This window comes from Delphinapterus leucas, chromosome 4 (genome assembly GCF_059928025.1).
Source record: "Delphinapterus leucas isolate spDelLeu-1000000601 "Yukka" chromosome 4, BTC_Dleu_Yukka2, whole genome shotgun sequence".
Classification (NCBI taxonomy): domain Eukaryota; kingdom Metazoa; phylum Chordata; class Mammalia; order Artiodactyla; family Monodontidae; genus Delphinapterus; species Delphinapterus leucas.
Genome location: NC_143132.1, coordinates 119,258,168 through 119,283,826, shown reverse-complemented (window position 1 = coordinate 119,283,826; position 25,659 = coordinate 119,258,168). Strand labels below are relative to the sequence as shown.

Below are 25,659 nucleotides of genomic sequence, written 5' to 3'. Positions count from 1 at the left end.
GCAGGAATAACCATCTGTGGGTTGCTCTGGAAGGTTCAGAACTTAATATAGAGAGTTCTGTGTGACATAGATTTTTTTTTTTTTTTTTTTTTAGAATTAAGTCTGTGGTATATTCTTTCCTGCCAGCCTTTCTTCTCTTCTGTATCATTGCCCCAGTTTTTCCAAAGCCTGTGGCTATGCCCAGAAGCATTTCTCTGCAATTTTCCCACTCAGGAACAAAGACCGTTAAAAGTGAGTGGCTTTCTTTCCCCAGGAGGTTTTATCATGTTGTTCTTTGCTGTCAGTAAAGAGCTTGGCCAGGTTAGGGAACATTTTTAATGACAAGTAGTTTGGTGATTCAATTAAGAAAAACTAGAAGCTGTTTTTACAGTCTACAGGCTGTTTTCTCTCAGCTCACACACTCCTTATCTCCCAAGATGTTATTCCCTGTTTGTTTAGTGCAGAGCTTGATTACAGGGTGATAATTGAGGGTAAAAATCCCTTTCTTATTCTCCCCTCTGCGCCCCCTCTTCCAACTCCTTTTAAACTGAATTGGCAGAGGCAATGACATACGAACACTGGTTCCACAGTAAATCATCGTTTTGTGCCAGTGGGTTTGTGAGAGTGGTTTTGTGGGATGTGTGTTGCGGCTGTGGCTGCCTGTGTTTGTGTGTAAGGGGGATCGTGTGTACACCTGTGTGTGCTGGAGAAACGCGTGGGCTTTGTAGCCAGATACTGCATTAGCCACATGTGGCTCCTGTATTGGACACGGCAGATAGAGGGCATTGCAGACAGGCCTCTTTGACAATGCTGGTTCAGTCACTTCATGACTTTGTAAGATGGATTAAATAGCGGCCATTTTGCTGGATCTTCTGAGAGTTAAATGCTCTGCATACGTTTCAAGCACAGTGTCTAGTACTCAGTAGATGTTCACTCTCTGACTTTTGTGTCATTAATAGCAGTCACAGTCTGAACGATATGTGTTGAAGAATCTTGGTCCTTTTGCTTTTGGTGAAGCTGCATTGTTGCTCGTTGGGGCACGTCACACTTAGGCACAAAGTGTGAAAGTATCAACGATATATCACTGCTCTACCTGCCAGGTGGGAATGAAATACCAAAGTCACGCAAATTGCAGGGTGTCACTCCCCTGGCACAGCTGCCCTTGCATGACCATTTTCTAGCTACCCAGTAGTGTAGGTAGATGTCGTCTTGACCTCTTGGGGAATCTCAGTGAACCTTGATCTAGACTGTTACATCTGAAAAGTAATATGTACTTTAGTTTGGGTATGAAAAACTTCCCCAATTATTAGTTTAATCTTTCTTGTTCTTTTAGAGATGGTCTCTAGATGAAACAAAGCTTAAAACCAAAGTGACGGCAAGTTAAATTTCTCTCAGTGATGCCACCCTGCATGTTTGCTGTTTTACATTTAATGAAAGGCAAGGATAAATGCTGGTTTATTTTGTTAGTTGGTTGGTGACCGCTAAAACCCCTAAATGGCCACGTAGTGTAAATAACAGTTATTGATCAAGTAAGATTTTCTTTGCATTTTTCCCTACCGCTTACCTGGTAATTTTGCAAATGTCACGTTGAGCCCCATTCTTTAGTTCTGAGGGACTGTAAGCAAAAATACGTGTCAGGAAACACTCGGGGACGATTGACGCAAGGGCTCAGCATAGGTTATTCCTGGTTTGATTTCTGGGGGCCGGGGTGGGGGGGAGAGAAACAGTTAGGCAGGAATTTGAACACACAGTATTTCGATCTTTACTTTTAAAAAAAGAGAAAAAAAAAAAAAGGTATCCCCACGATTCGGAAAAGGCTTATTCTTTGGATAGGAACGACTGTGCCACATAAGAATTGTCTGTTTTTCTGTGCTCTTTCAGTGTGCCAGGAAGCATGGACCGTTTCTGTGTACGCTCTCTCTCCATCTGAATGCCACTGTGCGGCCCTGGGAAAGCTACTTAACATCTCTGTGACTGAGTGTCCTCATCTCTGAAATGAGAATAATAGCAACCATACAACAGGATTGTGATAAGGATTATGTGACATAGTCCATAAGGCGCCTGTCAGAACCTAGGTCAAAGAATGTGCTCAGGACATATTAGCCTATGCCTTGCCACCCTGCTTCTGCCTCACTCTACACGCCCCCGCCCCTAACCTCAGCACATGTACTTACATACGTGTATGATGAGACGTTTTAACAATCTCCAACTGTATATAAATTAAGAGATCTAGCACTGATATATGTAAAGAGTGTTTTATAAGCTCAAATATATTCAGCATCCAATCATTCCTGTAATCTCTAGGGTTCTAGTTTTGGCTTTACACTAACCAGCTGTGTGACCTTCATCGTCACCCGACCTTTTTGGGATTTCGGACCGAAGGCCCTAAAAAAAATCCCTATCAGGACTCAGATTTATGTGGGCTTCTACGTTTTCCTCAAACATAGGTTCCCATTAAGAATTTATTACCATTTGAACGTTTGTCTCGTAAGTCCCTGTATTTCTCTGTGCTAACTGGATTCCATCCAACCTCAGAGTTGGGCTAGGAGTGAATCATGAAATTAGCTTTGAGTGACTGGCGTGTGATTTTTGGCTAAGTACCCTAACTTTTCTGAGCTTCAGATTCCTCACAACCTTTTTCTCAGGATTACCTGAGACCATATGTGCGCGTGACGTTGCTTTGAATGCTCTAGGACAGTCCCCCCCAGTTCTCCTTGAGCAGCCTTCTCTGTGTCTAGTCCCTGTTTTCTGACTTTCCTCAGGTGTCGATCCAAGAGAGAAGAAATCCTGGGAACTGTTTTCATAAGTGTGTTGCTGAAGCCAGATGTGTTTCGGGAACAGTTCTCTGTAGGGAAGTCGCACTGTTTCTCATGAAACGAAACCATGTGAGGCCTTCGTGTCCCCTCGCTGATATTGCTTCTATGCCACACAGCTGCAGAGAGCCCCCAAGTAAGCTCGTCCCCTCCAAGTACAAGGCAATCTTCTGGTTGCATCTGCTGAGTCAGCAGGGAGAGAGCACTTCGGAGGCAAAAGTATATTTAAGAATTGGGCCGCAAGTGGAGAGGCACATGTTTCTTTCTCTGTTACTTTGTCCTTCTCTTCTGCTCCCTAGTAACACGTGAAGTTCAGGGCCTGGATTTGGTAGTAGATGGAAAAAGTGGTGTCCGGGCTTCCCTGGTGACGCGGTGGTTGAGAGTCCGCCTGCCGGTGCAGGGGACGCGGGTTCGTGCCCCGGTCCGGGAAGATCCCACATGCCGCGGAGCGGCTGGGCCCGTGAGCCATGGCCGCTGAGCCTGCGCGTCCGGAGCCTGTGCTCCGCAATGGGAGAGGCCACAAAGTGAGAGGCCCGCATACCGCAAAAAAAAAAAAAAAGTGGTGTCCGAATTTTCAGTGATTTCCTCCCCTCCACCAGTCATCTCTTTTGAGAGTTTAGAAGCCCTGTCCATGCCTCTTACCTTGAATCACTAGGGTAGGTGGTATATAGTGGGTGGTCAAAAGGTATCCATTGGTTAATGGATCATAGACAATGATTAGGGCTCTTAGACTCCCGCCTTTTTGAGTGTCGGTGTTGCTGTGTTTTTAAAGTAAGGCAAGGAGGTAAAACCCTACTTTTTCCTTTCCCCCTCATAAAAGTTTACTGGGATTGAGGCAGTTTTCTAAACTTCATAATAATGACCTTTGGATTTCAGCAAACCTTATTTTCTTGAATCCAAGTTCTCATGGAAACATTTCAAGGAGTTTACATGAAAGACATCTCTAATTTTCTGTTGCTCTGTGGGCAAGTTATGTGGTTTTCCATCTTTTTGGCTTCACTTATACCTTACTTGATAACAGGAAATCCAGTATGGCTTATCCACACTGGAGGAAAAGCAGTGTCTAGAAGTGGGTGAGCCACAGCAGCAGTAAGAGATAGCAGACAGCCATTAAGGAGGACACGGAAAAGAGTCTGGGAGAAAATATTTGCCAATCATGTTTCTGATGAAGGATTAAATTCAGAACATACAGAGAACTTCTACAACTTCCTAATAAGAAGAAAACAGCCCAACTAAAAAGTGGTCTAAAGATTTGTATAGACATTTTACCAAAAGCACATGAAAAAATGCTCAATATCATTAGTCATTGGGGGAATTCAAATAAAAAACACTGTGAGATACTATTTCACATCAACCAGAATGGCTATAAATAAAAAAGACAATTAGAAATGTCGCCGAGGATATGGAGAGGTAGGAACCCTTGTACACCGCTGGTGGGAATTTAAAATCATATGGCCACTTTGAAAACAGTTTGGTAGTTTTTTAAAAAGTTTCACCTAAATTTATCTTCTGACCCAACAATTCCACTTATAGGTATCTACTCAAGAGAAATGGAAACATAGACCTATGCAAAGACTTATATGCAAGTAGCATATAAGTTTTTAGTAGCATTATTCATAATAGCTAAGAGTTGAATCAACCCAAATGTCGACTGATGAATGGATAAACCAAAGGTAGTAAAGTCACATAATGGAATACTACTCAGCAATAAAAAGGAGTGAAATACACCTATAATATGGATGAATTCAAAAACGTTTTGCTAGGGAAAGAAGCCAGATACAAAATACCACTGAGATGAAATGTCTAGAAGAGGCCGATCTATAGGGGTGGAAAGTAGATTAGGGCTAGGGGTGGGAGTGGAGACTCCCTGTAAGGGTATGAGGGGTTTTATTAGGGTGATTAAAAACTGGATTATGATGGTGGTTGCACAGCTCTATAAATTAATTAAAAATCATTGAATTGTACATTTAAAATGGATGAAAATTATGGTATGTAAATTATATTTGAATGAAGTTAAAAAGGGACAAACAGTATACAGAAGAGGAAAGGAATAGATACAAGCTAGCAGCTCACTGTGCAATAATGGATGAGTTTTCAAGGCCAGGGAAAAGCACCTAATAAGCACGTTCCCTGTCACCTCTTGAAGAAGATAGTGAAATGCAAAATACGTTCAGCAAGAGTTTCCACCCCTTGACGTAGGTGAGGGGCACTGCTTAGCGATCTGGGTGATTCATTTATGAGTTTCTTCTTTTACCATGTTTTTTTTTTTTGCGGTATGCGGGCCTCTCACTGTTGTGGCCTCTCCCGTTGCGGAGCACAGGCTCCGGACGCGCAGGCTCAGCGGCCACGGCTCACGGGCCCAGCCGCTCCGCGGCATGTGGGATCTTCCCGGACCGGGGCACGAACCCGTGTCCCCTGCATCGGCAGGCGGACTCTCAACCACTGCGCCACCAGGGAAGCCCCATGAGTTTCTTCTTTTAGAATTCGGTTCAAAATCCAGAGACCCTGGCTATGGGTGATTATTTGTACTTTGGGGGCATCCATACTCCCATTTTCTTAATTCCTATGGAAACTATATGAGAGAGTTGGGTTTTAATTAGTTCAGACATGATATTTGGATTTTTCTGGAGTCAAGTTTGTCTTCCAGGTTTGGGAAATGAGATGTTTTATTCTCCTCAGCTGGCTTATGAGAGTATCCTCTTGCCTCCTTCGTCTCTTATACTACCTTCTCTAGATGAAATGCCTCCCCTAATTTAGGCCACGGCTCCTCATTTTTGCATTTTCTTTTTCTCACGAGCGTGCACGTCTCCTCGGATGGTCGGCCATCACCTCTCTTCTACAATCTTCCCTTCCCCAGACTTCAGTCCACTGTGTACGTTGGAGTGTGTCGTCTGTCTGTGTTCCTCAAACTCAGCATTTCTAAACTTTAACTGTCTTTCCTTTCTTTGGCACACATCATTTTCCTTTCATCCCTGTGTATGAATATTTGGTTCATCTCTTAGTCGAGAGAGTTTAAGACCTCAGTACTGGACTGGATCTTTCTCTCTTCCTTGCCCCCATCTAGTCAGTCACTTATCTAGTCTTTCTGCTGCTTCTGTTACAATATCATTCCTTTGTTTCTGTCCTCACCTTGCTCCTCCCAGTCATCTTCCAGATCCAGGCCCTCCTAGTGTCACGTGTGGCCCTGTACTGACCTCCTCTCTGGTCTTCCTCCTTCTTGCTCCTCTCCTCTTGAAGCTGGCTGTCCTGCTTCTTGTTGCTAGATTCTTCTTTCTAAATTACCCATGTCATCATGTTCTCTAACCCTGAGTATGGTAAGACAGGGAACTTCTTGAATTACAGTTACTAATGAAATATAAGGAATTATTTTTTTCTTTTTTTTTACTGTTGGAGACCATGGAGTGTGGAAGCCAAAAGATGCTGGGTTCTGATAATTAAAAGTTGGCACTCAACTTTGGGAGAAATCTTCTTGTCCCATAATTAATCCTCTGAATCAGATGACAATAATACCTACTTTATAGAATCATTATGAGGTTAAGTGAGAATATATGTTTATGAATTATGTGCTTTGTGAACGTAGTTTTTTGCCTGTGTTATCTCCACTAATCCTCGCCTACATGGAATTCAAGATCATCTTCATCTGATCGGGGATTCTCTCCGTTAACCTAACTGTTGCCTCTCAGGGGCGTGCCTTGTGTTCGGTCCCCGATTTTTCTTCATACCCATCCCTGCTCCTGCATGGCCTCCTTTCTCCCCCTCTTTCCCTACCTTGGGAATCTCTACCTCCCCTTCAGTGTCAAGGTCAGAATCTGACCTTTTCTATGAGGTCATTTTCTCAAAGTCTACTGATGGTCCACGCTCAGGGATTATAAAGAGGGTAAAGGGGAGGGTAAGTTTCTGCCCTCAAGGAATTTAGAATCTACTGGAGGATCCAGACGTACAACAGACCACAAAATACAGAGTGAGAGGTTGGGATGCTATAGAAATCCAGAGGTAGAGGTGTCCCCTGATGAGGGGAAGCAGGGATCAGGGAGCTTCCATGGCACCTTCGATGCCTGGCTTGTGGCAGGTTTGCTGAAGGTCCGATGGGAAAGGAGCGCGTGGAAATGCTGAGCATGGCCCAAGGTAACATGCAGTGGTCTGCTGGGGAGACGGTGATGGCCTTGAGTGGTGGGGAGATGTGACAGATCTGAGGCATATTGAGCAGTGAGTGGCTGACTGATGTTGGTGCAAAGGGATGGGGAGTGTTGTGTCCTCCCAGGATTTGGCAGTGGGCGTCGGTCTCTTTCACTGATGTTAGGGCCCGTGAGAGGAGGGGCACATGAAAGAATGGGTGGAGTTCAGGTTTAGGTTTGTTGATTTCAGGATGCCCGCATAGCATCCATGTGGAGATGTCTACTAAGGAATTGAAGATAGAGGTCTGGAGCCTGAGGAGGTGCTCCTGGCTGGTGAGGTACATTTAAGATCAACAGAAGATCTGTGATAGAAAAAGCGATGGGAGTGGCTGAGGTTGCCCAGGATGAACCTGCCCAGTAGAGTGAGAATAGGAGAAGGCTGACTTCGAAGCTTTTAAGGAGCAATTCTCGGGAAAGTGAAGTGCCTGAAGGAGTGCTCAGAGAACTGGAAGGATTACCGGAAAAGATTAATGGCCTGTGAACCAAGATGGGAGTTTACGAAATGAGAAGTTGTAACTAGTTTTCTCCTGCAGGGAAGTCAGGAGACCTAGGACAGCGAAGCGCCATTGGATGGGATTTAGTAACAGAGAGGTCACTGTTGGTCTTTGCTGGGGCTGCGTATGTCGTGCTGCCTGAGTGCAGGGGCTGGGGACGGGGGGGGGGGGGGTGGGAAGTAGGGGTGGAGCAGAGGGCTGATGACAGAGGGTTGGGTAATACTTGTGAGGTGAGGAAGTAAGGGAATGGTTTCAGACAACTCTTTCAAAAAAAAAAACAAAACAAAACACTATGCTTACCATGGGAGAAAGAGAGAGAGGGTGGGGGATAGAGGTAGATATAGTACTGATGGAAGATTCTGCTAAGCTTCTCATTTCATGTCTTACATTTAAAAATATTTTTCCTCACTTGGCTTAAAAAAACAAAACAAACAAACAAACAAACAAACCCTTGCTCCTACCCCTGGCCGATATGGTGGCGGTGTGGTGCCGACCCCAGCTCTGCTGCCTTTCAGCTTTCTGACCCTCAATCTCCTCATGTGTACAGTGGCTGTGATGATGTATCCATTATGGGGTGAGGTTGAAGTGAGAATGCTTATGAAGCATCTGGCACAGCTGTGCAGGGTATGGGCTAAGTCTTACAAGCCCCTGTTGCATGTTGTAGGTACACAGTAGAATGCATTTAGTGATTGACGGGTTGGACACAGGGTGAATGAAACTCATTTCTCACCACCCGAGAACTGTTGCGTGGTTTGTAGTTTCAGCCGCCCCGTGAGGAGTCATTTGATCGTTTTGCTCCAAGAGCTTCGTTCCGGTTGCCTCTGAGCCTCATCTGCCTGCTCTTTCTTCGACAGCAGCACCGAAGCTCCCGGGCCCCCCGTGCAGTTTACAGCAGAGCCGCTGTGCATTCTCTGCGCACCCCAGCGCCTGCAGGGTGCTGGGATGAGCATTGCTTCAGCTGTAGTCATGGGCTTGGGCCCAGGATCTCACTGATGGCCAGGAGCCCTGTCATGCCACCTACTGCTCCCCTAGCTGAGAGCTGACGAAACCTCTCAAGAAGGTGAGGTCTGTGGCAGTCCTGGGTTTCACAGCCATTCCTGAGGTTAGATAGCATCGAGGCTGAGAGGAGACCTTCTAGGTTTTTTCCAGCCAACCATTGATATGATCCTTTGACTGTTAACTGTGTTGCGATGTTGTTAGTTGTAAGCTGGCTTTTTTTTTTTTTTTTTGCGGTACGCGGGCCTCTCACCGTTGTGGCCTCTCCCGTTGCGGAGCACAGGCTCCGGACGCGCAGGCTCAGCGGCCATGGCTCACGGGCCCAGCCGCTCTGCAGCACGCGGGATCCTCCCGGACCGGGGCACGAACCCGCGTCCCCCGCATCGGCAGGTGGACTCCCAACCACTGCGCCACCAGGGAAGCCCTAAGCTGGCTTTTTAAATGAGTGAAATGAAATGGTAGAAAAGGATGAACATGTCCCCAGTGTCTCCTTTATCTTAGGCCTTGAACTTGGTGCTTGATTTCTCCTGCAACCCTCATAGCAGCCCGTGCCCTACGTGTGTTTTATTCCCATTTTCTTCCCCAGCTGGGAAGATCTGAGGTGTAGACATGTTAATTAACTTGCCCTGACTCACACAGCCAGTAATGCGTAGGATCAGCATTCCCATCAGATCTGACTGAAACCGTATCTGCAGTTTTTCCATTATCCTGCCCTGGAGTCCACATGCAGAGCAGTTCTGGGGTTGATATTGGAGGGCCGGAAACGGGAGGGCCAGGATAGGGCAGCGGTGGGATTTGTTTTCCCTGTCAAGCTCGTGAAGGAACTGCTGATCTTCTAAACTGGAGATGTAGTTTGGCTTGGCCTGAACCATGTGGAAAACAGCAGGAAATTTCACTTAAGAATGCAGATTTGGATCCTATCTTGGAAAAGAAGATCTGCCCACAGTGAGCGTGAACAGTCCAGCAGTGTTCGCTGACTCTTCCCTTTGCAGAATATGCTGTCTGGGTCACCAGCTCACGGCCTCCTCTGCTGACGTCCCTGGGCCTCCTCACTCGGGAGCATTGCTCGCCAGATCCTGTAGACGCTTGATTTCGCAACTCTTGGTGCGTTTATCGTTTACTCTTCTATGACGACATTTGACCTATATGGATCATCAAATGTTCTACGTTGACTATAAACATGCCTTTCTTCCTCCCTCTCTACCAACTCCTGATTTTTCTCGCTTCGGTGACCAACACTTAGCATTCTTAAAAAAAATGACTTTCCTGGTACCGCTTAGCAACCCAGAAAGAATAGTGGCAGGAGATCCTGTTGTTTAGTGCACACCCGAGAATTAATTAATTGTCACAGTTGAACTTTTCTCTGTGCCCAGCCCTCTTCTGAGGCCTTTAAGTGAAAACCCTAACTGGTCGTATTGTTAAACTGCTTTTATGATTGGAAAAATGGAGATTCTGTGTCTCAAGGAAGGAAAGGTTTATTAACGGTGGAGCAGAGGCTTGACTGAACCCAGGTGCACTGGATGCGCAAACCTCCGCCGTAGCCTGGAAGGGCAGTGGGAAGACCGGGGGAGCATCAGCACCCGGGACTCCGGACCTGCTGCGATGGGCACACAGCTTTGTTCTCACCGTTCCCGGGCTAGGTCTCCACACGGGCGGGCAGCTGCTGTGCCAGGCTGGGGAACTCCCTCCTCAGCAGGCAGAGCTGGCAGGCGTGCGCAGCAGGCCATGCGATCCTTAATTCTCCCCGGCTTCCCAGGGCCTCGTTATTGCCTTTCTGGTCAAGATTTGAAAGATAAATGCCAGTTAAATGCTCGCTCCCCAGAGCAAGCTCCGTAGAGCTTGCTGCTCATGATATTTTGGACTGATTATTTGGTGATGGTGGTTCTCAAATGACAGAGTTGTAGTATAATTCTCTTATTTGTCCTCCACTTTTCAGCGTGTTCTTAAGAAGCTCACATCTGGAACTGCAAGAATTTCAGATCTGAGGGGTTTTCTTTGGCGGGAGGGTGGAGAGGGGTCACTTTCTTGTAGAAAAGCTATACTAAGCCAGTAGAGCATATGGGAATACTGCTGTAGTCCCTAAAGTTCAGTGGAGAGATGTAATGTTCACAAGACCCACCTAATGCAAAGCTTCTGGTGAAAGGTGCAGCCTTTCTTGCATTTTGGAATCACCTGTAACGTAAGAATCTTTCCCAATTTAAGCCTGAGAGAGAGAGAGAGAGAGAGAATGAGAGAATGAGAGAATGAGAGCGAGAGAGGAGTGTGTGTGTGTGTGTGTGTCTCTTCCAATGCTGCTAAGATATAGCTCTGCTGAAGGCCTTGGGAAAGAAACAAGTTACCTCACTGGGTATATTGACTTCTTTCTGTGATAGAATTAGGTCACTGTATTCAAAAGGCACTTCATTAATGCAGGCTTGGAGTCAGTGACCCAAAGGTGTTGGAATGCAAAGCACACAGCCTTCATTCTGGTTTTTCAAGTACTACCCTGAAGTTCTCTTTGCAAAGTTATGCTTGACACCTGTAGCTTACAATTAAGCATGTTTTGGTTCACATTTGGATTTAACTTTTCTTTTTCCAGGTGACCTCTGATTACTTACTTAGTTACTCACTTACTCACTGATTGATGTAGGGAGGGGGGAGGGGGAGGGAGAGGGTGGTGTGAACTGGGTTGTAAACCCCTTGAAGGCAAGGTTTGTGTCTAATGCTTCCTTATAACCTTACCCCAGACCTGGTCATTGTGCAGGTGAAGAGCCTCAGCGCACTTCGACAACTTGCTCAACGTCACACAGACAGTGAGAAGCAAAGCCAGGAGATGAGCTCCAGTTTTTGTGGCCCCAGAACAGGCTGCCTCTCTGCTGTGCTACTTGGCTTGATCAGTGGCACCTCAGAAGTAGCCTGGATGGTGTCCTGGACCTCAGTGCAATCGGCAGGTGTTACGTTTTTGACTGAGTCTTTGGCTCTGACCCTGGGCAAAGCCTTTTAGCTCTCGGAGCTGGAGCTTGCCTGTCTGTGAAATGAGGAAAATAATAAATACCTGGCCTGGCTCCCAAAAGCACTGTGAGAATCTGGAGAGGTACTATGTGCAAGTCCATTTTATATTGTAAGTGCTGCAGCAATGTAATTCATAGCAAATATTTTTTCTGCTTAACAATGAAAATCTTATTACTCATATAGTCAAATTTTATCATTTCCTTAATTGAAATGTATATTTTTGTGTTCTGTTTAGGGAAAGTCTAATGTATACACAGTGAAATTCTGGACTATTAATACAGAGTTAGCTGGTCAGAGAGGCTACAGTCCCAATAGCCAGAGTAGTGGTTTTGAATGAATCTGTTCTAACCCAAATGCATTTCAAGTGGCTTCTGGTCCCTTAAAAAAAATTCTCAGAATCTAAGACCCCAGGTAAAGTCTTCAGTTGTTTGATTACCATTTACCAACCTATTAAGAAAGGAGAGTACTTTTCGCAGGCTTATGGAGATATTGTTCCTTGTTTTCGAAGGGTCATTCCATGGCTTAAGCATTATACTTAAGGGTCGTAATTATTCTTCACGGTGATGATGGTAGTTGCCATGGTCACCATTCTAATGAGGTCATCACTATGGTTATCTGGGTTGTGGATGAGTGGGTAGGTGTCCTCAAGGCCACTCTCAATAGAATTGGGTGTCAAGTTAGCTACCCTAGTTTTTCGCATCACAGTTTAACGACACTGCAATGCTTTTTATTTAAATTAATGAATTAAGACAGGTACTAAAGAGACAAGTCTTCCTTCAGTTTCAACCCCTACCGTCAATGGTAAAGATTCTTTAGTGAGGTCTTGAATCCTAGTGGATATTGTACAGTTTTCATCGGCATCAAACCCTCACTGTGTCTCATTTTTTTCCTCTCATAAAAACAAGAAATAGGAATTTTTGGGATTAACAGATATACACTGCTATATATAAAATAGATAAACAACAAGGACCTACTGTGTAGCACAGGGAACTATATTCAATATCTTATAATAGCCTATAACGGAAAAGAATCTGAAAAAAATGTCTGTCTATAACCAAATCACTTTGCTGTACACCTGAAACACTGTAAATCAACAGTACTTCAATTTATAAATAAATAAATCCCCCACCCCCCCACCCCAATGTAGTAAAAAGATCTGGCATCACAGATAATTTATTTTGTATAATGTGTGTGTGTGTGTGTGTGAATACATACACACCCACATACATACATATATAACATTTTCTTTAAAGTAGTTCCTGCTGTCAACTTCACTGGCATTAATTATCTTTTTTTCTTTATGAACGAAGTGAAACAGTACAACCCAGGAAGGGCAGAGAGAATAGGAATTGGCAGGTGATCTCACGTAAGGCATGGCCAAAGACCAGGAGAAAAGCTGATCCAACACTGGTCCTCTGATGTTTCTAAACAGCTCACTGTGAAGTGAGGGGACTAAAGCGACGGATTGCAGATTCAAATAGAGCCCCAAATCTAATGTCAGTGAGAAAAGTGAGCCAGGTGTAAGAAGAAACAATCGCAGCACCATCAGGCCAATAAAATACAGCTAACAGCTTCGGTGTTAGGAAGGCTGGGGGCTGCGGTGAACTGGGGAGTGTTGCCCCACTCCCGGGCTCTGGGCTGTTGCCATGCAGGTGTGTGGGTCACCTGCCATGGGACTATAAAAAATGGATTTTTATATAAAATTGCATGAATTTTAAAAATTTAAATTAAAAAATTCTGGCTTAATTTCATTAAAACAGACCAAATAAAGCTGGTTTGTGGGTTACAGTTCGTGACGTCTAACTTCATGGTGGGGCCACCCCAGGTCTCTCCATGGGGTTTCTACCAGTACCCTGGGGGACCTAGAGCCTTGTTACCCAGTGCCAGCTCCAAACCTGCCCCTCATTTTTAGTAATTTCCCCCTCACTTAATATTTTCCTTTTCCCCTGAAATTGATGAGCTTGTAAGACAAGAGAGTTCATTATAGGATTTTAGAACTTAATGGCATTGTATTTACTTTGGGATGAATACTTTCTCAAAAGCTCTAAGGTTTCTTCTTCCTTGATGCTGATGCATTAGGTTGAACGGAAATGGAAATGTTTTTATAGATGGCATTTTCATATGGTCTAACTTAACATGTCTAGCACTTGGGAAATTTTGGTAATTGGAATCAGGTATACTGGGGAGAAGGGGGCAGAGCGATTCTGCTCGATTAATTGTGAAGAAACAGCAACGTGGTAAAAGTATGTTCTACCATCTGCCTCCGTAGGATGGCTTCGACTGAGCTTTGAGCTGCTATCTACATGCGGTTGCCCCTTTTCATTGTTGTACTGGTGGCTGTGGGCACTGTGTGGATACTTTTTTTTCATACCACAAAATATACATAGATATTTTGTTTCGTCTTTGCAACAGGAAATTAGAATGTTTCGGGCTAAAGGGAAAAGAGAATATTGATGTTGAAGAGATGAAACCGTACTATTTTTTGAACAGTGATCATAATTACATTGATCACTGATACATTGATATAGTAGTTACCTTTTTGACGGCATCCACTGTTCTTTATTTAGTCATATTGCTATGTATCATATGGGTTGTACCTAGACAATTTTGACACAGTGCGAGACTTTGTTTAAAGTTTTCATTTTCCAGGACTTTTAACATGCTTGGTTGAAACAACCAAAAAATAATGTAGCTGTTATTATTTGAGGCTTGCATGTTACTGTGAGCCATGAGTAGCCGCAGGGTACCCAGTCACGATATGAAGGACCGGCCTCTTTATAAGTACAACCAGTAAACAATTTCGCAGCTTTTCCAACTTGTCCTTTAGTCAGTTTATCTAAGTTGCAATGAGCTTTGAGAAGCTCATTGATGATTTGTTTTCAGTTTCATGTCTAACCTTTGAGTTTGGCAGTTATGAGGAGGAACAGGTTTGGACAGGCAGGTCTTCCACCTCAGAAGGAGTGTGGCAGGCCCTAAAATGCCTGCAATCTTGAGGCAACTCATGTCCATGAATTATTTTCTTGGGTCTCTTCTGTCAGCTCTCAGCCGGAGAGCCACACAGCTCAGTGCTGACAGCCCAAGTGTTTTTCTGTTATGATTTTTGTTTCTTCAACTAGATCATAAGCTCCCTTAGTGCAGGGACCTTAGAATATTTTGTTTCTGCAGCCCCCTTTTATACCGGCTTCCACTTTGGAAGCAGCCAGAATCTTGATATTTTTAGCAAAGGGTTCTCTTTAGACTCAGGGACTTGAAAAGTGGAGTTTCAGAAGACAGTTTGAGAGCCAGTAATATCTCTAACCTGAGAGCATGTCCAGACTACAGGCAAACCCTCCTCTGGTAGCTGAAAAGTCTGTGTTTCTGTCTTGCTAGTCACAATAACAACAACAAAGTTAATAAGCGTATGGGTTCAGCAAATGCTGACTAATATTATTTTGTGCCTAGGACTGTTCTAAATTATTAAGATAAATATATATATATATATATGTATATATATATTTGTGTGTGTGGTACGCGGGCCTCTCACTGTTGTGGACTCTCCCGTTGCGGAGCACAGGCTCCGGACGCGCAGGCCCAGCGGCCATGGCTCACGGGCCCAGCCGCTCCGCGGCATGTGGGATCTTCCCGGACCGGGGCACGAACCCGTGTCCCCCGCATCGGCAGGCGGACTCTCAACCACTGCGCCACCAGGGAAGCCCTAAGATAAATTTTAATTGATCAAAAAGACATTGGAATCAAATTGCAGATCTGCCACTTACTTAGGCAGGTCATCTAACCCCACTATGCTTCAGTTTCCTCTTCTGTAAAACACTCATATAGGATTGATTTGAGCATTGAATGAGGTATTACCACAGTATTATGTCATTCAAGCCTTATAGATCTTTTATTGGAGCTTGGCATCTTGGAAAAACTCACTATATAGATGCTTCCTGAGTGGTAGTAAGAATAGTACGCCCATTTTTCAAATGAAGAAACTGAGGCTTGCAGAGGCTCCTTTCAGCAGACATGTGCCGCTGGAGCTCACCCAGGCTAGCACACCTGGTGAGGGCACAACCTGGATTTGAACAGAGGTCGGTCCAAGTGCTGGGCTCTTAACTACTCTTTTGCTCCTATTTCTGCGCAACCCGGTGGGGGGGGGGGTTCATGTGTTCATTATAATCTGATGTCTCTCCTCTGGGCAGACTAGGTAATCAAGTAGCTCCAACTTGATTGTAGGGCATGATGTGCCCAAGACAGCCACTTATCTACTTCAGTCAGGTAGTACAGTAAATAAATCACAAATCGGTACAATTTTACCTGTTAAGTTACTGACCAAAAAAAAAGAGGTCCCAAATAGCAAATACTGAGTTTGCTTAGAACGCTAAAAAGTAGTGACTGAGAGCATGGTTGACTGCAGGCAGACACGGTTCAGGGTCAGAGCTCTGCTGCTTACTTGCATACCACTTAAGCCTCAATTTGCTCACCTGTAACACGGAGGTAACAGCAGTATATGTCTTCAGGTTGTGTGAGGTTTTCTAAGAAAATAATCTATGTTAAAATGTGAAGTAGTCTTGGACATATATTAAGGTATCAGTGCACGTTAGTGATTGTTGTTTCAATAACAAGGTTTAGAAGGACAGTTTGTGTCGTACGAGTTCTATCTAATACATTAGAAAAAGTCATTTAAGGAGTTACCTTCTTCCAAAATGTTGGAAATTATTATTAGAAATTGCCTTATAAGAGAAATTATAGAATCACTGATACGTACGACTTAATGTGATGGCTTATACCAAGTGAAACTTTTATCAGCGCTCTCCTTCAAATGCATTTTTAGTGTGAGTTTTTTCACATTTGGATAATAAGAATGTCAATGAAAGTTAAGATGTGCTAATTACGCACAAGAGGAAGAATAAACGTTCTGTTCTGCCCATGTATGAGGAGGTTAGAAAGTTTGGAAATTGTTGCCAGGTTGGATAGGGGCTTGGCTTTAATCAATGGCCTGAAGCAGAAGGTTTGCCTCTCGTTTCTTGTTCACCGTGATGTTTTCCACGTGGTTCATCTCATCTACTTTTAAACCACAGGGTCTGGGTTGCCTCTGCTCCCTCCTGTCTACTTCAGATAGTCAACAGCTCTAGGAACTGCAGTTGGCCCTTCCACTTGTACTAATGCAGAACTTCCCACCCAAGGAAGCAGGAGCAGACTGTCTTCATCTCTGCCTTGCAGAGGAAGAATCTGGGGCCTCTAAAGAGGTTGAGATTCGATTAACATCACATAGCTGGCTGGGACAGAAAAGGGGAGGACCAGTCTTCTTCCTCATCACTGACTCTACAGTGTCCTCTCCAGCATCTGCATGTGGTTCAAGCCTTGGGTTCTTGTTAACCAACCCTAGTGTCTCAGCACATCACCTGGATCATGGGAATCTAGCCATGCATGGGGCCTCGAGCAACCATCCGATCTAATCCCCTCATTTTACTGTGAGAGGCATCAGTGAGCTCCTGAGGAAGTTAAGAGGCTCAAGTCGGACGTAACTTTTGACATTGTCAACGCCCACACCCCGGCTGGCCTTTCTGCTCTAAACCAAAGTCCTGTCCCATCCTGTGCACACAGCAGCCCCCTGGAGACTGTGGGATGCTCCCAGGTGATTTTGCCTAAATTTCACCTCCCTTCTATCCTGCCTTCACCACCATTCCTTTTATTGGGCTCTGAGGGCGTTTCATGGGTTTTCCTAGTTTTTCCTCTGCTTATAGGAGTACAGAGAACAAATGGCCGTCCGTGTCTCTTCTGTCTTAAGTTTCTGTGGCATTTTTTCAGAGGACAGGGCTATGGGTGACATTTTTTGTTCTTAAAGGAAGTGAAACCCTGAGATATCAAGGAAGGAAGGAAAGTAGACAGACTCTGAAGGGGGGCACAGATACCACTAACCTAAATAAAAACGTCCATTCTAATTTAGTTTTCCATCTCCCACTCATATCCCGGAGTGTAATAAGCCCTCCCAACATTCTGTCTCTAGCCAGGAAATTTTTGCCTGGGTCTCTTCATGGAATAGTTAGGATTTTCTGACTAATCACTTTTTCTTTTCTAGGCTCCTTCCTTAAGTATATGGTACTCAGCAATCTAACTGCTCCCCCAGCCCCTTCTTCTTAACCCACATATACCTGGAACACTTTCTGAATAGGTGTTGGAAACAGTAGTCTTAGGATAGGATTTTGCTGAAGGACTAAAATAACACGTCCCCTTGATCCCTTAGCTTCAAGGAGGAAAAGACTGTTAACCTTGAACTGGCAGAAATAACCATACAGTATAAATAAGATAATAGTATAAAATGAAAAGTGTCTGGCTCTGTTTGGCAATATGGAACCAAAGTTTTTGTTGTTCATTTTGCTAGTAAATCGGAGTCTCTAATCAGAATTATGAAAGAAAGTCCTTGTTAAAAAATGGTAATATACCTAACTTGAAAGCAGATTCACTTTGAGAATACGATAGAAAATTCCGTAGCAGATAAATCTTAACCTAGTAAATCGAAAAGTCACCCTACGTTAGGCTCACCTATCTTTCAAAATCCTTATTATAACTTAGAAGAGTTCAGATCTCCTTGCTGGCTTCTTGATTCCCTCAATGAAGTAAAAGCTTCCCCACGACTTTGAATGTGAACCAGACCTAAGCTGTTCCTAAGCCGTTCGTCACTAGTTAGGCAGTTTTCTCAGCGACTTTCCTGACATGTTTTAACATGATCTCTTAAGGAATCAGAAAGAGGATTGCCCTGTTCTTTGTGTTACAACGAAACGATTGAGATTCTTTTATCAAAATGAGGCAGTTAGGAGAGAAAATCATCTTTTTCTCTTTTGATCTCTTTTTAAAAGAAAAGTGAATGAAACGAATTTCAGTTTGGGGTCTTGGGAAACAATTATAAGGGACATTGGATTTTACTCAACTAATAAAGCAAATGTGATTTAAAAATCCACTTAGTAGAAGTGATTTCCAAAATACCGTTTCCACGTTTGAAGGCACAGTGCATGGTTTGCATTACCTGCCTCCCTGAGCTGGAAACCGTGAAGTTCCATGAAGTACGATGACTCTCGTTTCAGAAAGTGGTTCCTCCCAAAGAGAGCTTGTGGATCTCATCCACTTAGCATTCTAACCCCCACTTTTTCTTCAGACCTCAGGTTTAAGCAGAGGTATAATTATACTCTTAATCAGGGCTGCGTCCTACCAACCATGGCTTTTAAGAAAATTTTTAAAAAAAAACAACTTCATTTACCTTTCATTGCGGTAGCTGGCTCTCCATTCACCTGATACGGGTGTCTTCAAGTCGAAACAGGCTTCTCAACTCTAATTAAGAATAAACCTTGAAACTAAGGTTGGCAGGGAAGTTGTTTTTTTGTTAAAGCGTAAAAAATAATCTTTTTTTTTTTTCCCCTGCCGGAGAAGGTAGGTGCTCCCCTACCCACCTTGGGATTGTTCTTTGGGGCACCCTTTCAAACTCTCCTGCTCGGAAACAACTGGAGCAACTTGCTCTCTTGCTAATAGAAATGACTCACACCTGAGAGTAGGTGAGATTTGTAGACTGGGGAAGAACATTTCCTGAACCTGCAGGAATCAGATGGTGATTCACCAGAAGGGAACACAGAGGGCTGGAACCCACAGGGCCAGAGGGCTGTTTAAGGAGGAGGAAGGCATCAAGCCTCACGTTGGGCCCTCTTAAATCAGACCCAGTGTTTAGGGTTTTTTGGGGGGTGGGAGGGGAACTCCCTATTACTAATCAGAAAATATGCATTTACAAACCTTCCTGCTAATTAAATTTTGGATAAAAAGGAACCAGAATATCTTTTATAAAAGACAGATCTTTCATGGTATTATTCAATGTATTAAAGACAAATTAATATGTGTTTATACTGGTGATCGATAACTTGGGAAACCTGTTGTCTTATTCAAGAATCTGCTGAATTCCATATAACCTGCTTTCACCTACACAAAAATATTTTAAGTAAAGTTATTTAGGGGGCGAGTTTACCTTATCTCTTGAATTCCACAAGACAACTTTTATTCTTTTAAAAAATCTTCCCACAATGATAAATTTATATAATCGAATCACTTTTTCCTATTTGTAATTAATTTTAGAACTTCCAAAAAATGTCCCAGAGACTCCAAGATTTTCTTGAATGCAACATTCAAACAAGTAAAAGGAAATGAAGAAAATATCACCAAATGAAATCAAAACTTGTTACTATCACGGTTGAAGAGAAAGATAAATGAAAATAATTAAGGTGGAACATTTTTTGAAGCTAGTAAATAATAGGTATTACTTAGTGTTTACTTATGCCTTAAGGAAATAATGTATATGTACTAGTTGGGTTTTTTTCCTGTGTTTATGCAGAAAAACAAATGTATTTAATTTAAATACCAGTAGTTGAATACCAAAAGTTTGTTTCTTCTGTTGCCTTTTCCTAAACAAACAAAAACAGACAACTAAAATTGAATGGTTTTCCGTTCAATTTTAAGTATGTTGTGGATGAGTAGCTAGCCCTAGGGAAAGTCTCTGAACAAAAATTAGCCAACTTAATAGTGGCTCAGTCGTATAAGAAATTGCCACATTTACTAAACCATCCTTCGTTCAGGTTGGACTCCGCTTTGTGCCATTTGGTACTACTTCTCCAGGGATTTCGCTTTGAACATTTAAAGCCAGTTTCCTGCATCTTGAGCGGGCGGGGGGGGGGGAGTTATGCCATGCAGGCCTGAGTTTGAGAGACTTGTTTTTTGGGGGTTGCACTTCTTGCCGTTTGTCACTATGATCCATAAACAGTAAATGATGTACTGCTCAAACTGGGAACTCTGCCAGAATAACCAACTGCCGGTCTTAAAAGCATCTATTCAAAGGAGCACATCCCGTTTAGCCTCTTTAAAAGTATGTTGGGCAAAGACCTTCTCTGCAAGTTCTGAGGATTATCACTCCACAGTTCCAGTGGTGGGCGTGAATTCAAGTGGAGGAGCTTGTGTGGACAAATATTTCACGAGCTCCTGTTGAGGGAATAAAGGCAGTTCTGTTATCTACCTTAAATTTTAATACATTGGTTACCTGGGTTAACTTCATCCCATTACTGTCAACTAACTTAATACGGTTTTTTGGTTTGTTTGTTTTTTAATGTTAAAGAAAATACCTTTCCTCTGTTACATCGCTGCTGATAATATTTTTCATATACTATTCTGTTTTGAATTTGAAGGGAAATGTTTTGATAATTCAGGGTTATACACCTTGACTTTGTATGTGTTGGTTTTGTATTAAGATTTCCACAAGGAGGAGGGAAGGAGCTGGTGTCAGTGCAGTAGGTGGCCCTCCTTTTCTCCTCCTGAGGGTGGGCTGGGCTGGGCATGGACTAGCCTTTTCCTGGCCTTAGTCACAGTGGGATTGTGTATTTAAAAGCCTCTTCGGCTGGCCATGCAAAGTCTTGTAGTGAGAAAGTTAACATGAGGCACCCTTTATGCATTTGTCTTAAAGCACGTTATGCCGATCTCAAGTTGGGACTTGTTAAAGCTGGTCTTACATAACATTCAAAAAGGGAAGTAGTACAGGTTTAGTCAGAGAAGAGTGTAATGCTTTGATGAAAAGAGCAGCTAAGAACCAGTCCATAACTTTATTATTGTTCAAATCACCAAAAGTTTAACCTGCATAATTTTTTTTCTGCCGATTTTTATAGCAAGTCTCACATTTCATAAAAGCCACAGGAGACTTTATAACAATAATTATCTTGCTGCTTCAGTGGAAGATCCTATTAAATGCAAGGAAGCTATTTTAATAATATTGTTTAGCTATTACAAACCCCAAATTTATTTTGAATATAAGACGATGTCCTAGGATATGTGTTGTGTGTTTCTCTACCACCACAATGTTTAAAAAAAATTTTTTTTTGGTTTCATTTTTTATTACAGGTGATTTTTTTCCTTCTATAATGTTACTTTTAAAGATGTTAAACCTACAGACAAGTTGAAATTATAGTTCAAGCAGATTTCATCTAAATTTTCCCATTGACATTTTTCACGCCCTCCCCCTCCCCTCCCCCTCAACACACATATTTGTGGGGAGACCTGTTTGAAGTTGCAGTCATTGTGACAGATGTCCCACCCCTAGCTACTTCAGCATGTATTTCCTAAGAACAAGGATATTCTCCTCCCTGGAAATGCCCTGGTGGTCCAGCGGTTAGGACTCTGTGTTTTCGCTGCCCAGGGCGTGGGTTCAGTACCTGGTAGGGGAAGTAAGATCCTGCAAGCCACACAGCACAGCCCCCAAAAAAACCAACAAAAAAAGGGATTTTCTCCTACCTACTCACAATATTCAGTCTGAATTTTGCTCTTTCGCAGTAACATTCTCTATAGTTTTTTAAGGCAGAACTAATCAGTGATCACACATTGTGTTTTTCTAGTTTACTCTTTTATTCTTTAGAATCATCTTTCTGCTTTTTTTTTTTTAAATCTCCTTGGCTTTTGAAAATTGGTTTGCTCTGTATTCGCTAGGTCCATCCTGTGGGTCACTTAGTAAGGAGATGCTTTCAAATGTTTCTGAGGCAGTTTGAATATATTAACCTGAAGTCTACCTTGGGGTTTGGAACTTTGAAATCAAATGGGGATATCTATACTCCTGTTTTGGACAGAGACCTGGTTCGTGGATCCAAACTCACTTTTTCTGGGATACTGGACAAACTCCTTCAACTTTTCCCAGCTTCAGTTTTCTGTAAAACTAAGGTTCTGGTTTAATCACAGAATTTTAGATGAGAATTTCTATAACCTTTCAAAATATATTCTTAAAGAGACAGAAGCACTCAAGGAGAGAAGGTTTCTAATGTTTCATCCCTTTAAAGGAACGAAAATAGATAATGGTGTTGATACGTCTTCCTAAATCCCAGAATAAACTTTTTTAACCCTATTCCTACCTCCCCCCTTTTTAGTGTGAGGCACTGGCAAATGCATTGCTAAGGCTTACCTTGGTCTTCTAGTCATTTCTGCCTTGCATGTGACCGCCTGCTCTCTCCTCCCTTTATTTGGCTTCGCTGCATTGGCCTGGACCTGGGCACAGTGTTGCTTCCTCCAACGCTGCTAGGCAGAGAATTGGCACTGCAGTCTAATTTTCTCTGTCTCTATAATCTCCGATGTATCCATTTTTTCTGAAAGGAAAATGCACACACGAAGGACCTCTTAGTCTTTCACAGTACATGAACTCATCATTACAAGACAAAGATGAGCAGGGATCTAATTGACACATAGCTCAAATGATCTGTCTGGGATGCCCATGTCTTTTGCATGTAGCCAGAACATACAACAAGGGCTGCAGTAAAATCCTCTCCAGATCTTCCTGTCCCATCTCTCTGTACACAAAAATCGCTCTAACTGTGGCTCACCATCCAGTTGCTGAGAATTTGTGCTGAGTATAGTTATTACAAACCCTTTAATGTTTCCTCGCTGAGTTGGTATCTTTAGGTACCTGTGCTTGAATTACTGTGTTTAATCTGTCATTTGAAATGATTTGTATCTATTAGGTCTGCTTTCAATAAAGCAGTTACCTTTTTCTGGTATGAGAACTTCATGTGTAATGGTCAGTTAAAGGGGAGGGATGGTTTGGCGATTGACTCTGGAGATGTGCCTGCATCTGACCTCCGCCCTCATACTGATACTCTCTTCTATACCCGGCCAGTTCCTCACTTTGGAAATCTTCTTGTGAGGGGCGGTGTCAACCTTGATAAGAGCTCAGTTAACTGGTGTCATATAGTTTCCAGTGTGGATTTCAGCCTCTCCACTTAGGTGCTTTCTTACTTTGGGCAAGTCATTATTATATCTGAGCTTCAATTTCTTCTTCTGAAAAATGGCTACCTTGTAAGATTGTAAAGTTTAAATGAGATAATATACTATAGGATAATTCCTACAGTGTTTGAAACTTGGTTGGCACGTAGTGAACGGTAGCTTTTTTGTTTTTGGTCAGAGGGCAGAGGGAGAGTAAGTAAATGAATATGAATGGGGGTGTTTTTATGAATATAAAGTTGGAACGATTAAAAATTAAAAAACATTCTGCAACTAGAAAGTCAAGGTTAAGTTCATAATATTTTGATTGCCCTAAGGTAACCCAGGTAACGTGGATGTCTGACACATCTGACACGTGGGTGTTGGCACACCCTTTTTTTTTTTTTTTTTTTTTTTTTTGCAGTTCGAGGGCCTCTCACTGTTGTGGCCTCTCCCATTGCGGAGCACAGGCTCCGGATGTGCAGGCTCAGCGGCCATGGCTTACGGGCCCAGCAGCTCCACAGCATGTGGGATCTTCCCGGACCGGGGCACGAACCCGCATCCCCTGCATCGGCAGGCAGACTCTCAACCACTGCGCCACCAGGGAAGCCCATGGCACACCCATTTTCTGACTGAAGCTGGTTCTCTTGGTTGTGTGGTTACACTCACCATGTGATTTGCGCCTCTGCTCTGTGGGCCATTTCACATGGAGCATCTTCACACTGTACTGCATAGGAAGCATGGCAAGGAGCTACTACTCCACCTATTCTTAGAAACCCTTGGAAAAGGCCGAGCTAATATAACAGCTGTTCTTATTTCCTCCTTGGAACTCTTGTGAACTGACTGGTCCCTCATGGCAAGAGTAGCTTGTCGTCCCGCCCTTCCTAATGCAGACTGGGGCTCTACGCCACCTCCTTCTTAGAGTGACCACTGACCTCATAGTTGTAGGTTCGTCACATTTGACCTTCCCAGACTGTGGGATTCTGCTGACTCTCATTTCCTCCTCGAACCTCTCTTGTTCCTCAGTTTCCCAAGGAACGTCTTGGTGCTCCTTGTCGGCAATCCCCGCCCCCACAATCCAGGCATCGTTCCTCTCTTTCTATCTCGTCTGTCCACGAGACTGGTGCAGCATGGCTTCTGAGGTGCTTAGCTCATTCCTTGTTCTCTCCCTTTCTTAGAAAAGATCCCTTGGCTTCTGATCTAGCCCTGTCTTCAGAGCCCTGGATCCATATTTTGCCCCTACTGGCTGGACTCCTTGACCCAGCTCTCTCACTAGTACTTCATATTCAACACACCCGTCATGATCAAGGACATCACCCAAGCTAATGTTCTTCAAAGCAATGAATCTCACTTGGGAGGGGGTGTGATGGGGATTATGGACCCCATTGAGAATACATTTTGCATATCAATCACATACGTTTTACATGTAAACCCATACTCTCCAGTGACCTTGGACTCAAGACCTTTGTCTCTTTTTGAAAATGTCTCTAAGTTCCATGTCAGATTTCTTTCCCCTTGGCTCTCGCCTGCATTGATGGAAGACTTCTTTAACTGCTCTCTTGGCCTCAGTGGCTCCGTTAATTCAGAACTGCCTATTGCTGGCAAGTTGATTTTGCTAAAGCACGGCATAGAGAACAGTAGTCTTCACTTCAGCCACCTTCAGTGGCTCACGGAGAACTCCGAACACCCCAGCAACCCGGAAGTGCTGTGCACTGAGGTCCCAGTTCCCTTCCCAGGCTCGTCTTCCCCACGCATGTGCTGCAGCCTCAGGCCCTCCGTGGCCCCTCTCACTCGGCCATAGCACAGCGCCCACCCTCACCTGAGCCTTCCTCCAAACTGCTCGGAGCACCGCAGGGTTCCCTTTCGAAGCCTCTGTTTTTCCCCCGGGGTCCAGTTCACACTTGCATCTCCTGTGAGCCCTTGCGCAGTTTCTCCATTTGGCAATAGCGGCCTTTTCCTCCGAGTTTCTTTGATGAGCTAATTACGTCTCTTATTCCACGAACCACGTTTGGATTCATTATGGTCTGTGTGCGGCTTCCAGGGAGGCCAAGGGCCCTGCACGAAGCACACGTTGAAGGAATGATGGGCTAAATGAGCGAGTCAACCCACTCTTTGGGCTGTTACTCCTCTTAAGAACCAGAGGGGTCCCCAGAGGGCTCAAAAGGTCCATGGTTGGTCTGTTCATACCCCTGAGCTGTTGAAACTTTTCCTGTGTTGAGACCTCTCCCTCCCTTTTCAGGAGCCCCCCTCTTCACCATTCTCACAGCTGGGGCTTGAGGTGTCACCCCTTGAGGAATTAGGTTTGTCCCGACTGTCAGAGAGGCAGTGCAGCAGAGCCATTGAGGTGTGGTCTTGCGGCCACCTTCCGGGGTGTCTGTCCCAGCTCTGCCTCTGCTTGCTGGTGGGGTCGTGGGCACCAGGGTCAAGGTATCTGTTCACTTGGTGCCTCAGTTTTCTTTTCTTTTTTTTCTC

General features: G+C 43.8%; 2 protein-coding genes across 16 annotated transcripts in view; one reads left to right on the top strand and one right to left on the bottom strand.

The window, feature by feature from the left end:
- Nucleotides 1–25,659, top strand: part of MED12L (mediator complex subunit 12L) — a 359,593-nt gene that overhangs the window by 194,998 nt on the left and 138,936 nt on the right. The gene's annotated exons all lie outside the window — the stretch shown is intronic.
- GPR87 (G protein-coupled receptor 87) overlaps nt 1–25,659 on the bottom strand; it is a 38,298-nt gene that overhangs the window by 4,244 nt on the left and 8,395 nt on the right. The window contains exons 2-5 of one of the 15 annotated variants that reach the window (XM_089910998.1): nt 22,397–22,577; nt 20,344–20,439; nt 18,683–18,753; nt 1,544–1,675 (exon numbers count right to left, since the gene is read on the bottom strand). In XM_089910998.1, the coding sequence (XP_089767124.1) occupies nt 1,544–1,577 (34 nt within the window). In that variant the 5' untranslated portion in view covers nt 1,578–1,675; nt 18,683–18,753; nt 20,344–20,439; nt 22,397–22,577. Of the gene's footprint in view, nt 1–1,543; nt 1,676–5,986; nt 6,098–10,083; nt 10,232–10,576; nt 11,126–11,178; nt 11,465–15,908; nt 18,583–18,682; nt 20,098–20,343; nt 20,440–22,396; nt 22,578–25,659 lie in introns of those variants that run through there. The other 14 variants (XM_089911002.1, XM_089911001.1, XM_089911003.1 and 11 more) reach the window with 14 other exon arrangements.